Source organism: Tupaia chinensis, unplaced genomic scaffold (genome assembly GCF_000334495.1).
Source record: "Tupaia chinensis unplaced genomic scaffold, TupChi_1.0 Scaffold000226_1, whole genome shotgun sequence".
Classification (NCBI taxonomy): domain Eukaryota; kingdom Metazoa; phylum Chordata; class Mammalia; order Scandentia; family Tupaiidae; genus Tupaia; species Tupaia belangeri.
The window spans coordinates 3261925-3275626 of NW_006159701.1; the positions used below are offsets into that span (position 1 = coordinate 3261925).

At 49.1% G+C, this 13702-nt stretch overlaps 1 protein-coding gene across 1 annotated transcript in view; it reads right to left on the reverse strand.

Annotated features, from left to right (window-relative positions):
* TTC28 (tetratricopeptide repeat domain 28) overlaps window positions 1-13702 on the reverse strand; it is a gene marked incomplete in the record, with an annotated part of 584271 nt that overhangs the window by 92306 nt on the left and 478263 nt on the right. The window contains 2 exon segments of the mRNA XM_027771579.1: window positions 1141-1664; window positions 3090-4431. Of these exon segments, the coding sequence (XP_027627380.1) occupies window positions 1141-1664; window positions 3090-4431 (1866 nt within the window).

Below are 13702 nucleotides of genomic sequence, written 5' to 3' on the forward strand. Positions count from 1 at the left end.
GCGTGGTGGCGGGGGGGGGGGGGCGCAGGGGATACAACCAGCCCTGCTGTTCTGGGGAGGTTAGAAATAACTCCAGACAGGGCTTTGCGGGGTTCCAGGGCTGAGCCCCACCCCGTGACTAACTGACCACATGGTCAAGATTAAATCACCACTTCTCTGAGCCTCAAGTGACTTCGCTGCAAAAATGGGAATAAAAAGATACACCTCTCAAGGTTACTGTGAGAATTAAAGCAGGCCAAATAAATCATATGTGCAAAGCCCCTTGGAAACCATAAATGAGTTTTTGCTTGCAGTCGGCAACCATTTCCTTTTATTAGCGGGCCGAGAGCATCATACCTGCCCTTTCCCCTTCTACCGGGGAGGGGTGCAGCACACCTGCCTGAGGGAAGGCTGCAAGTGTCCCGGTGTACAGAGGCGGAGGGCACACATACTGCTGCGGGGCTCCGCCTCAGGAGGAAGGAAGCCCCCAAGGACCAGCTGTGCTCGGGGGACTGCATGGAACCTGGCGGCTGAGGGGGGAGCACAGCAGCCATTAGCCAGTTCCTGGGCCTGCCTGGAGGAAGACCCTACCACAGCGCCAGCCCAAGCCCGGCAGGTAGTAAGCGCTGGGAAGGAAGCCTAGTTTATTGCTTCAGTGACCTTCCGGCTAATGTTTCTGGATTAGGCCTCAGCTGCCATGTCAGAACGGACTTCTGTATTGTGTAGACATTTTCCAGAGGGACACTGAGCCTGGAGCAGATGGGCATTCTCTGACTCACCCACACAATTTTACATGTTTGGCTCCTACCTGGTTCATCTTATGTGGGATTGTATTGCTCACCACTCGAAGGTTCTAAAAAGTGAGGAAACCATCAGCTCCTTGGGCAGTTGTCCCACTGAGGGGGGTAAGACAATCTGGGTACAGAGAGAGCTGGGTAAGGGGTTCTGAATGCTGAAACACCTCGGCACTATCAAAGGACACTGTGATAGTGGGAATGGAGGACACTGGTTCTGGAGTCGAGCTGACAACCTGGCCTCTCAGCCCCTCACTCCACACAGAGAAGGCCGCTCATATGTGCTCACAGCCCCGTGAGTCTTGAGTTCTGACTCTGAACCTGATGTCGAGTAGGCCAAGAGACGACAAAGGGCCCTTTCACCTACCTTCCTGTAAGTACATGACTGCCTGGGAATAGTTCTGCAAGGCATGGTGGGTCCTCCCGAGGCTACTGTATGACACCGTCTTGGCCACCAGGTCATTCATCTGTGCAGCGATGCTCAAGTGCTGTTCCTGGTAGACCACAGCCCTCTCGAAAGTGCCCAGGGATTCGTACGTCAGGCCTAGGTTCCCGTAGGCTCGGCCCTGGCATGTGGGGTTGTTGGTTTCCTCTGCTATCTGCAGATCGAGCTGGTGGTACTGCAGGGCTGTGTCATACTCCCCCATCTGCTGGTAAACGCCCCCCAGGCCACAGGCCGCATCACTCTCCAGGGCTCGGTCCTTCATCTCTCTAGCAATGTTCAGCTGGCGTTCAAGGCAGGAAATGGCTTGTTCGTAATTCCCTAATTGGCTATGCAGGCTTCCCAGCTCTCCATAGGCTTGGGCTTTATTGAAGGCCTCCCCGAGCTCATGGGCGACCACGAGCCTCTTTTCAAAGCACACGAGGGCTTGCTGCAAGCTCCCCATTGCCCTGTGGGGATGTAGACAGAAAAGCAATGATATTATTTTGTGCAGGTGCAGACATGCTAAAGCCCCTGAGAAAATGAAAAGCATTCGTCACTGTCACTTACTATAGAAGCTCTTAACTCCTCTTCTAGCTAAAATCTATCATGTGCCCTTAGAGTGAGATGCAGAGGAATTTCATAATCTGGAAAGCAATTCAAAAGTCATCCCTTAGTGACCTTCCCAAGAGCTTGAGATTCAATGGGATATACACCCCAGAGGAAACATAAAATATATTAATAGGCACAATGATAGCAAGTGAACTGTTTGGTTCTTCAGGCCTCCCAATTTCCACTACCGCTTAGACTATGTTTTTGAAATCACTTTACAGTGGCTATAAATCTTTCACCCTGGGCTTCTCGGAGCACTCTGTGGGTGATGATTTAGTTTGACCCTTCCCCTTCCTCCACTCCAGGAGCCCTAATCCCCTGCCTGTCTGGTGAGACCATATATTCTGTAGACACAGACACTTTCTTGGGTTCCACACATTCAGGTGAAAAGCATCACCTTGGCCAACACTGTATCTTTTTGTGCTGCTAAAAGATGACACGGTAAGAGTGGGAAGAGCATGGATTCTGGCAGGAGACCAAACCAGTTGTGCGAGGTACATGAATTCCTCTCCCTGAGCCTCAGTTTCTGGTGATACTAAATCCCACAGCGCGGCAGATGATAACAGAGAGAGATACAAGACTGTTACGACTACCGAATAGGGTGTCTATACAAGGGACATGCGTGATGCACCCCCCACCTCAGGTAGCTTTTTCTAAAGTCAACACAGTGGGGTAACTAATTGGTGGGTATAGATGTCATATTGATAAACATATTCATACAATGAGGGAGGCATTCAGAAAAAGATCAGTTGGTTCATCACCATCCCCATCTCTATTAACTCTTTTATCTTCTTCATTATACTGGCATTAAAAAGAAAAAAAAAAAAAGGCGTTGCACTTGGAGCCAGACAGCCTTAGGTCTGACTCTCTGCTTTCCCTTTTAAACTGTAGTCTTAGGCACCCACCTAACCTCTCTGGGTTATCCCCATCCCCATCTCTATTAACTCTTTTATCTTCTTCATTATACTGGCATTAAAAAGAAAAAAAAAAAAAAGGCGTTGCACTTGGAGCCAGACAGCCTTAGGTCTGACTCTCTGCTTTCCCTTTTAAACTGTAGTCTTAGGCACCCACCTAACCTCTCTGGGTTTTAGTTCCTTCTCCTGTAACATAAAGGTAAGAATGCCACCTGCTTAATTCAAAGACTCACTGGAGGAACCGAATGAGACATGCATGAAAACGCTTTGTAGTTAATACACTGTCGTGCAGACAGGAAGTTGCCACTACTGTCACCACCGTTCTTTTTGCAGGTTCATCAACCACAGTTTGTCCTCTGCCGTTTTTACCTGTGTCCATTTCCTAGGCCCCGGTAAGCCTTGGCTTGGTCCTGCATGCGATTCAGACTCTGGGCAACAGATAAGTACTGTTCGTAGTATTTGATGGCTTCTTCGTAATCCCCCAGGGCCTCATAGCAATCCCCCAGGTTGCCGTAGGCCCGGCCTCTGTCGAGCACAGACTCATTTCCACTTAGCTGCTGCAGCATGGCCAGCTGCTGCTCAAAGTAGCCGATGGCTTCTTCCATCACATTCATGTTCATCTTTGTGATGCCCATGTTGCCATAGACCTGGGCTTCTAGGCTTGGATCCTTTAACTTCTGCCCAAGATCCAGCTGTTCTTCATAACACTTGAAAGCCATGGTGTATTTCCCAAGGGCCATGTAGACGGCAGCCAGGTGCCCGTGAGCTCTGCACTCCCCCGACACGTCGCTCAGCTCCTGGTAGACCTCCAGTTCCTGTGTGTGATAACCCACGGCTTTGTCGTACTTCTGGATCATCCGGTAGGCGGTGCCCAGGGCCGCATACGCACTGGCCTCCAGTCTTCTGTCCTTGACGTGGTGAGCGAGACCCAGCTGCTGCTCATAGAATTTTATTGCACCATTTATATCTTTTTTACAGATGAATATGTCACCCAAGTTCCCGAGGGCTCGAAATTTCGCCTGGGAATTGTTGAGGGACTGGGCTAGGGACAGTAGGTACTTCTGACACTCTTCAGCTTTGCTGAAATTCAGCAGAGCCTTGAATGCTAGGCCCAGGTTGCAGTAGGCTTTTGCCTGGCTCAATTTATCGTGAAGGTCTTTGGCCAGAGCCAGGTCCTGCTCATAGTACTTCACAGCCTCCTGGTAATTTCCGAGGCAGTAGTGGGCGTAGCCAAGGTTGTGGCAGACCTTCCCTTCCCCTTCCATGTCCTGGAGGTCAGGGGCAAGCCGGAGGTACTGTTCGTAATAGGGGGCAGCCTGCACATACTCTGCCCTTGAGCAGTGGAAGTTGCCCAGGTTGCTGAGGGCCCGGGCCTCGCTCTGGATGTCTCGGAGTTCCCGGGCAATGTTCAAGTGGTTCTGATAGTGCTGCAGGGCCCGGTCGTGGGCGCCAAGGGCCTGGTAGGCCACGGCCAGGTTCCCGTGCGTGGAGGCTTGGGAGGCACGGTCGTTCACTTCCATGGAGATCTGCAGCTCCTGCCGGTGGTACTTGACTGCCTGGTCATACATGCCCAGGGCATTATAGGCATTGCCCATATTCCCGTAGGCGCGGCCCTGGGCGGCATAGTCGCTGAGCTCCTGTGCAATGCACAGGTGCGTCTTGTGCAGCTTCAGCGCGGTGTCATAGTCGCCCTTCATCTGGTGTATGATCCCTGAGAAGAATAAAAGAACAAAGTTGGGAATACCAGACTGGCAACAGAGGGAGAAATGTGATTTGCAACTCAATTTATAGGAAAGTGCAAGTCAAGATGAATTAAAGAATTTAAAATAACAGAAGGTAGAATTAAATATTTATTAGTTCTCCAGAGGGAGGATAGCTTTCCTTTGAAGCAACAGAAAAAAAGAAAGGAAAAACACTGACAGATTTAATTACAAAATTAAGAATTTTTGTATTATAAATACATAGCTAAAATTGAAAGGCAAACACAACATTGGAAAATATATGAAATACACCTACATGTAAAAGTTCAAAAGCTGTTGTGTATAAAGATTTCATATGGTTTGATTTTTTTTTTTTTAAATCAAGACCACAATTTACTCAAATAGGCAAAGAACTGTGTCAGCAGACAACCCACATTCAAAGAAATACAAAGAGTAACCACGGGGGGAAATGCTAATTTCCTTTAATAATCAAAGAAATGCAAAATAAAGCAACCCTGAAGTATCATTTTACTTCTACTAAATTAGCAAAGAAAAACTTTAAACAACCCTCTATAATGATGAGGTTGCCCTGAAAAAGGTAAACTCACCAAAACGCAACAACCTGTGGACAAGCAACATGGTGAGGACCACAAACACGATTCTGCTCTGACCTGGCAATCTCATGCAGGGGAGGGAATCCTAAGGAAATCATTTGGCAAACACAAAAGCTCTGTGTACAACGATCTTTGCTGCAGCGTTATACATTAGTGGGAAATCAGAAACATCTTCAGTGCCAAACGCTGGGGGACTTTATAAGTACACGTTGCTATATCAACTCAATAGAGGTTTATGCAGTCATTAAAGAAGTAATTATGAAGTCTATGCAGAACAACAGGGAAAAAAAGTCCTTATAATCATGTGAACTGGAAAAAGCAGAAAACAATGCTGTATGCTCCCTGTGATGATAGCTAGTACGATAAACGTGAGCACATGGACAGACTTCAGGCAGGGGAGAGTGGCTACACAAAAATAAAAATAGTTGCCTTGGCCAGCCTGGTGGCACAGCAGGAAGGCAATGCTGGGAAGGACCTGAGTTTGCAACCCAAGGTCTCCCTGTGCTGGCCGAGTATGCACATGCTCACGAATCTGAACGGCTCAGACAAGGGGTGGATCATGGCAATGAAGACTGTTGGGAGTGCCCTCAGCCCTTCTTGCAAGAAATAAACGAACTACAAAGAAAGGAAGTTGCCTTTTTTAGGTGATGGGAGTTTAGTAATTTTTGTTCCAAAATTTCTTGAAATTCTGCTATAATTACTTTTAGAATCAACAACAACAGTGCTTCCAACAACCCTCAGAAGCTGTGCTATAGCTGCTAAGCTACTGTTTTGATCATTCAAAATGAGATATTTCACTGTGCTAGCCCCGTAGCACAATGGTTTAGTGTAGTCCATTGGGAACAGGATCCCACAGGGCTGACTGTGGTATGAATCCTGGCCCTGGTGGCTTGAAAACATACATGTATACGTATCCCAGAAAAAACTGCGACATGACCATACCCAGTTAGGGATACTTTCTCTCTTTCTGTCTCGTTCTCTGGCAAGCTCACAATGCCCTCTGGCAACTGACATCCAAAGTGAGGACCAAATGGAATAATGTACATGCAAGTGCACTGTAAGCCATAAAGCAAAATTCAAATAGTTACTAAAATTATGGGGAGGTTTCAAGAAGTTTATGGAAAAATAAAAATACAGGTTTATTTTGATGCCAAAAAATCTGAAATCCATGCATAGTTTTTTCATGATACACATTTTCTATGAGCACATACACATGCCTGGCATATTTCCTCAGCCACCAAGTATGGGACTCAAACTACATAGTCAGGCATTGGGATCCAGCTGCCTTACCCATCAGACCACAGGCTGGCTCCATTTTCCACGAACTTTTGGAAGACCACTCCCACGCCCCCCCCCCATGCTTCCAGGAAAGAAAATTCCTAAGGTGTGGCAGAGGTTACATAATTATAATTCCCTCATGCACTTTTTTAAAGAGAAATTTTTGCATGCATTAGGATGCATCAGCTTGCCAGAGAGAAAGAAAGAAACAGAGACAGAAAGTGAGAAATCACCCCCCAGGGGGGATGGCCATGCTGCAATCCCTTCTCTATTCTCTTGGAATTTTGGGCACACAGGCACAAGTGACCGGCATGAGTTTCAAGCCACTGGGTCTGGAACTCAAACCATGGTCAGCCATGTGGGAGTCCAGTGATGTCACCATTATGCCATCTGCTGGTTCCATTCCTGAGGATTGGTCAGGCTCACTTCCCTGGGTTGAAGACATCATTGACATCCTAGTAATGTCAGTTAGGTTGCTTCCTAGCAGGAAATACCTCAGCATCACCTGGAACCCTCTTAATGATGAAAAATGATTTGTGACAGAAACATTTCAGATCTAAAGACCTGAATTTAACATGTATTCCAAAACTGCTTCTTTAGTTTTGCTCTAGGGCATGTGCACTTGACAGAAAGAGAGAGAGAAAGCACCCGTCTGGGGGCATGCCCACACTGCTATCGCTTCTCCTCCATTTTCTCAGGATTTTGGGCACGCATGCACACATATATGCCCAGAGTGTTTTCCAAGCCACCAGGTCCAGGACTCAAACTGCTCAGTCAGCAATGTGAGATCCAGCCACCTCAACCTCCACGTCATCTGCTGGCCTCTAAACTGTTTTTATCTATAGAGAAGACTTTTAGATTTCAAGTTTTCAGGTATCCTTAGAGGAAATGAATCATTTACTCCCTTTCATTTACTCCCTCCTCAACTTCTGCATTTCTAAAATGGGGGTCAAATATGTGCCTAGTCCGGGGACCACAGTTCTGAGCGAGCCAGAGCTGGGGTGTGTCCATCAGGAGGGCCCAGTCTCTTACTGTGATATTTGTGCAATGATTTTTTCCCCCACAGCGCTTGAGTTTTATTGCAATGATTGTTTAAGCCAACTGATCACTTGTTAGTTGCTACGATGAACTTAAGAGGAAAGAAGCAGAGAAAGACCCTCTGAGAGTCAGTCAGGGCAGCCTGGTGTTCTGGTGGGGCTTGCTAACACCACACACAGGTCTTCCACCCTCCTACAGGATAGGGACTGGCTGTATCCTACAGGAAACTGGCTATGCATCAGGAAGTCTTCAATACTCTGAAAAGACACAGGACTCTACATCAGAAGCTCTGTTTGTAAGGCTGGCTCCCTGCTATCTCATTCAGCTAGGTGTCTTTGAAAGCGTCCCTGAGTGTCTCTGAATCTTGTCTTCTTATTTTGTTAATTGGGTTGTCGGAAAAATCATGATGCATTTTTGCACAGAAAAATAGGTCATGACTTTTCCACCAACTGAAAAATTGAAAATGTTGGGGCCAGCAGGTGACATAATGGTTAAGGTGGTGGACTGTGGTTTGAGTCCCGGGCCCAGTGGCTTGAAAATTTACACTGGGCGCATATGTGTATGTGCCCAAAATCCCAAGAGAAGAATGGAGAAGGGACTGTTGATTGGTCATCCCTCTTCAGAGTGGGGGTGGGGGTGGGGGGTGGGATTTCTCATTTTCTCTCTCTCTCTCTCTCTCTCCAGTGAGCCCATGTACCTTATGGCAGGAATCTTTTAAAAATGTTTTGGTGCTTTTTGTTTTCTTACTAATTAGGTTTGATTATCTCACAGAAATGCTATAAGGAGCATAGTAAGTGGTGCCAATATGCTTCGTGAATCAAAACATGCTACCTAGACACAGTCTGGCTCATATTAAGAGAGTCAGAGAAAGGACAGGAGTTGTTTCCCTCCCTCTCATGGCCTAAAGAGAGGCGGTTAATGGGGAGCAGTTGGGATGATAATGGCTACCCAGTGCTCAGTGATTTGCCAACGAAGCTGCCTGCTGGTTATGGCAGAAGGATCTGATCTCTGGCCAGCTTCCCCACCTCTCCTGTCCTTCTCTTCCTCTTCATCTCACATTTCCAAGGGCTATAAGGAGTTACAGGAACCTTCTAAAAACAAAGACTTCTACAGGCAGACAAGGGTAAGAAGAGCTGCCCAGCTGAGCTGAGCGGGAGCGTTGCCCTCTGCCCCAGCCTCACCCAGCCCGGCCTGGCCCAGCCCAGCCCAGCCCAGCCCAGCCCAGCCGCTGCCAAGCTGGGGAATCTGAGCGAGCATGAGCATTATGCTCTTGGCAGCCTCTCCCTTTGTTGAGGCAACATAAAAGCGGCCCTGAGAGCTGCCAGCGGAGTGACTGCACACGCTGAGGAGATAATCTGCAGATCCTCCTTCCCTTTGGAGACCGCAGCTTGATTTTCCAGGGCCGTCACTCAGATGAAGACTTACAGAGGGCCTGTCAGCAGGGGCGTGCTAGGTGACAACGGGCTGCAGGGAGGGGAATTAAATGAAGATTAGTGGGGCAGAAGAGCCTCACAAAGCGAGTTCTCACAAGGGCGGTGGAGAAAGGACACATGGCTATGAATCTATACCGCCTAGGGGTCGGGACGGCCACTGCCTCAGGACTAGTAAGACAGCCTTCAGGCCTTGGGAGGGCCAGTGCCAGGGAGCTGGGGAGGCTGGCGCAAGTGCCTGGGACTTAGTAAGCACTCGGGCAGTATGGTTTGCTTTTATTGTGAACGTTACCAGCAAGACCAAGGAGGTGTGAACAGGACAAGCCGAGCAGAGCATTTTGTACTAAAACGAGAAGACGGAGCATCTCAGCAGTGAGTCCCGGCTGCCCCGCTCTTGTGAGTCTGAGAGTAGGGCCTCAGTACTCCTCACAAACAACAGAAGCACTCTTTCATTTCTTGAAAACATTATTAATGACGATCAGTGGTGCATAGCCCTGATGGGGCTGTAAGAGGCGACCTCCCTTCCCTCTGTTTTCCAACAGATCGAGTTCTGCTCTATCCCGGCCAGATCACCAGGTAGTCTCAGAGGAAACACTGAATTTGGAAACTGGAAAATTCCCTCCCTGTGCTCACTTTATAAATACCATGACGCAGGCCCACTGAGAGGAAGTGAGTTAGTGGAAGAGCAGAGGAAGGATTTGCTGGATCCATACGCCCTTGGCTGCACCAGCTCACCGCTTTCAAGATAAGCAGGAGACATGAAGGAACTGGTGTGTCCCTCTAAGGGTAACACAGGGCAGTGGCTATGCTTTATAAAGTTCTCATCAATTAGAAATGCACACAGAAGCATTTGTAGATGAAAGAGCATATTATCTACAATTTGCTTTTAAAATACTCCAGGGCCAGTAGGTGGGATGGTGGTTAAGGCACTGGATTCCACATGGCCGGCTGCATGGTTCGGGTCCTGGACCTGGCAGCTTGAAAATCATGCCAGGTGCGTATGTGTGTGTGACCAAAATCACAAGAGGAGAATAGAGAAGGGACTGCAGCATGGCCATCCTCCTGGGGGATGATTTCTCATCTTTCCTATCTCAGCTCTGTCTCCCTCTGGTGCCCTGTAACAAAAACTAAACAAGCACGCAAGCAAACAAACTCTGGGGGGTGGGAGAGTATGTATATTTATGGAAATAGCTGAAACAGGATTCGTAAAATGCTGCTAATTAGGTTATGAGCATGCAGGGGTTCATTATACTACTCTCTCCCTGTATGTGTGTGTGTGTGTGTGTGCGCACGCATGTGAGTGTTTACAGACTAGAAGGTCCTGATGTGCATGTTCCAGTCCATTTTTCTGTCTCCTGGACTTCAGTAGAGGACGAAATCAGCTAGTCACCCGCCTCCAGAGCTATACCAGGCTCCACGTCCTTCGGACCGGGAGGAGGATGTGTATAGACTGAACGACACAGGTCTCTGCTCTACGGTTTTGACTTGCTTATGACTGTGCTATCTGGTTGTACTTTTCATTTCAAATGATCTTACAGGATAGGGTGATCACTTGCCTAGAACAGAGGCAGAGTGGGAGGGGCTGGTAAAGATAGCTTGAGGAAACCCGCTCCACAGAAGCAGCCCTGTGCATTTCTCCTGCCCTTCCTGCCCCTCCTTCTCACTGTGGAAGTAGCCCCAGGTTCTCCAGGGGACTCAGTATTCCAAGCCCAGACATCGTAAGGGTTCCCTGGATCCTCTCCCTCTCAAATTTTCACATACAGTTCTCCTACATTTTACTTAAAATATCTCCATGTTTGGGAGGGGAAGAGTTGTGAACAGGTGGCTGGACTCGAGGCAGGAGAGCAAGCACTGCAGGTTAGAGGTGGAGCCAACTGGATGTCTTATCTAACAGCCTGCAGCTGACTATCCCTGCACTGGAAGACGAGCTTCTATTTTTGCCTATGGAGGATGACAAAGATATATGTATATATGTGGGTGTGTTGTGTGTGTGTGTCTGTATTTTTCAGGTTTTTGCCATACAGCATGTGTACTCACTGGAGAAAGACAGTGAGAGGGAAAGTAGGGGAAATGGCCATGCCATAATTCCTTCTCTTCCATTCTCCTCCAGGGATTTTGGGCAGGCACATACATGCGTCCATTGTGATTCTCAAGCCACCAGGTCCAGCACTCAATCTGTGGCTGGCCATATGAAAGTCCAGCACCTTAACCACCAGTCCACCTGCTGGCCCTTGTACAGATACTTCTAAACACAGGCAATTCTGAGATGACACGTCATGTGACTTGGGCCACCAGCATCTTCCACTGGGTACCCTTTTGTTGAGAACCTCTCAGTGCCTGGTCCCCTGCTCCAGGATCTCATTCGTGCCTCAAAACAATCCTACAAGGTCAGTACTGCGGTCTCCAAGACCAGAAGGTTCAAGAGCTCTCTGGCAGAACTGGTACTGGAAGCCAGGTTTTCCTGCCTGAGTCTGCTCTCTCACCTGTCCCCTCAGCTGAGACCCTTCCAGTGAAAGGTGACACACGTCTGTGCCTGTGGCTTCTTCATTCACATGATATTCCTCTGTGGCAAACCAACCTGTGGTGGCTGTGCAGGAGGTCTGATGGGGGGGCTTTAAACATGCATCTAGAGAACAGAGAAGTGTACACCAGAGGCCAGAAACGCCTAGCCAAGCCAGGAATGGAGTAGGAGGGAGCAGATGTAACCGTGTGGGCATCACCCCGGAGGACGTGGCCATTATGCATCTATCCTGCCATCCTTTAACTTAACTGCATGTGTCTGCTTTTCCTACCAACCCACCAGGCCCTGCCTGTTCCGCCATAGGGCAAGTGAGGTATGAGCCTGTTATCTTCTTTTGCTTCAACAGCAGTTGGGATGTCTTCAGTGACACTGTGAGTTCTGCGGCACTTCTGTCCCAGGTCCCAAATGCCCTCCCTTCTGGCTCAACTCTGAGGAGCCCGCTGTGACCAAGTGGAGGAAAGCTCTGTATGCAGCAACCCTCCCTCCCACGAGCATCCTCACTGGAACTACTGTCTTTTTAGCTGAACTCAAGGAAAGAAAATACAGGAAGCTGAAGACCAGAGGGGTCAGTCCCTCTGCAGTCCCCTCCTGCCACTGTACAAAGGCGTGGGTTGAGTGAGAGGTGAGCAGAAGCAGCCTGAGCCCATAGGAGCCCACGAATGTTTCACTGCCTTCACACACGGCCCCACTGCCGGCTTCTCTTGCATAGTTAAGAGAGCCAGACTGCAGGTGACTACCTCAGAGCGTCCCTGGGCCAGTGCGGCTGTAAATCCCGAGGCCCCGGTGGAGATTAATTGTGCCTTGAAGTAGGGGAGGTAATAATTAAACCTATTAAGAAGAAGGCGGCTGGCGAGGGGTGCTCCAGTGATGGATGAGGAGGGAGGAAGTGCTGGGCACAGCCATCCCTAACAGCTCTGGCCCGGCCAGTGCGCGAGAACTTGGTGGGGAGCCCAGAGCAGAGTGAAAAATATGCTGGGCCTGCCTGGCCAAGCCCCGCCATTAGTCACTGTTTGGAAAAAGCAAACTGTGCCTGGTTTTCATTCTGGATCACAATGAGAGGTGGGAGGCACCCTCCTCAGTTAACAATGCAGAGAATGTTACAGGGAGTTAGTTTCAATAGGAAACAAACACGTCTTTTGTTTCAAGGCTCAGGGTAGGCACACGGAAATGCTGAGATAGCTACTTCCACGTTCCCTTGAGCTGAGGCCCTGCGAGCTGGGCCAGGCACATCCTGGAGTATCTTCCGAGGACCTCTCTAACCTGCAAAGTGTAGGCTTTACAGTAGTGTATGCGAGTTTTCTCCCTCCGGCTCCAAGCCAGCCATCCCTGACGGTGCCCCCTACTCTATACCAGCCCTGAAGCAGCTCCCCACACCCTCCACGGGTTCCCGCCCTGCCTCTTCTGCCTAGGAATTCTCTCATCCCATTCGCGTGGCTTGGACTGCCTTCTTCACCACCCGCGGCAGGCTCTCTTAATGCCTTCCACCATCTGGTTCCCTCTTACATCCAGGGATGTACTGCCCTACTCAGGAGACGTCAGGTGTGGCCCAGCAGCTTGCTTTGCCCAGTGACATGTGAGAAGTAGGGGTTGCTTCCAGACAGAAGAGCTGGGATGCAGTGCTGTTCATACCCTCTCTCCCAGCCCCATCGACTGCAGGAGCTGTGTTCCAGATGGAGTGGCGACAGGAAGAAGGAGCCATGGTGGCCCTGGATCAGTGAGTTGCCTTGAGGGTTACACGGACCTGCTGTAGAGGCTTTGAATTGCTGTAACACTTGGCTGTTTCAGGAATGGAGATTTGGGGGCTGTTGTTACTGTACCAGCACCTAGCACGTCCTGACAGATGTACCATCCCACATCTGCCCCCTCAAGCCCTCGCCACCATGACAGCTCCAAACTGCACCCTAACAGGGTCTGAGAGGACAAAGCACGGTTGTATTAAGAGAGCCACCAACACCTCTGGATTTTCTAAGTTTTAACACTGGATCTAGATCTAGTGAGACCCCTAAACTCTGTAAACTTGAACCAAATTACCTGGGACCCACACTGAATAGGCTTCAGTGAATCAAGGGTTGGTCTGCCCTCAGGTTAGATTTGTTTATTATTACGGTTTGCTCTGAGAGCAAGTATGCCGATAGACCAGCTCTGTGGCTAGGTGGTTGAGGCAGCCTGATCTCCCATGGCCTACCATGAAGTCCGAGTCCCAGACACGGCAGCCTGGACAACAGAACATGCCAGTGCATGTGTGCGTGTGCCCGAAACCCCACAAGAAGGAAGAATGGAGAAGGGGTTATGGTGTGGCAATTCTCCATAGGGAACGCTTTCTTTTCTCTCTCCTTGCCCCCAGTGAGCACATGTATGTGCCCTCTAGCAAAAACATCAAAACCAAACAAAAACACCAAGG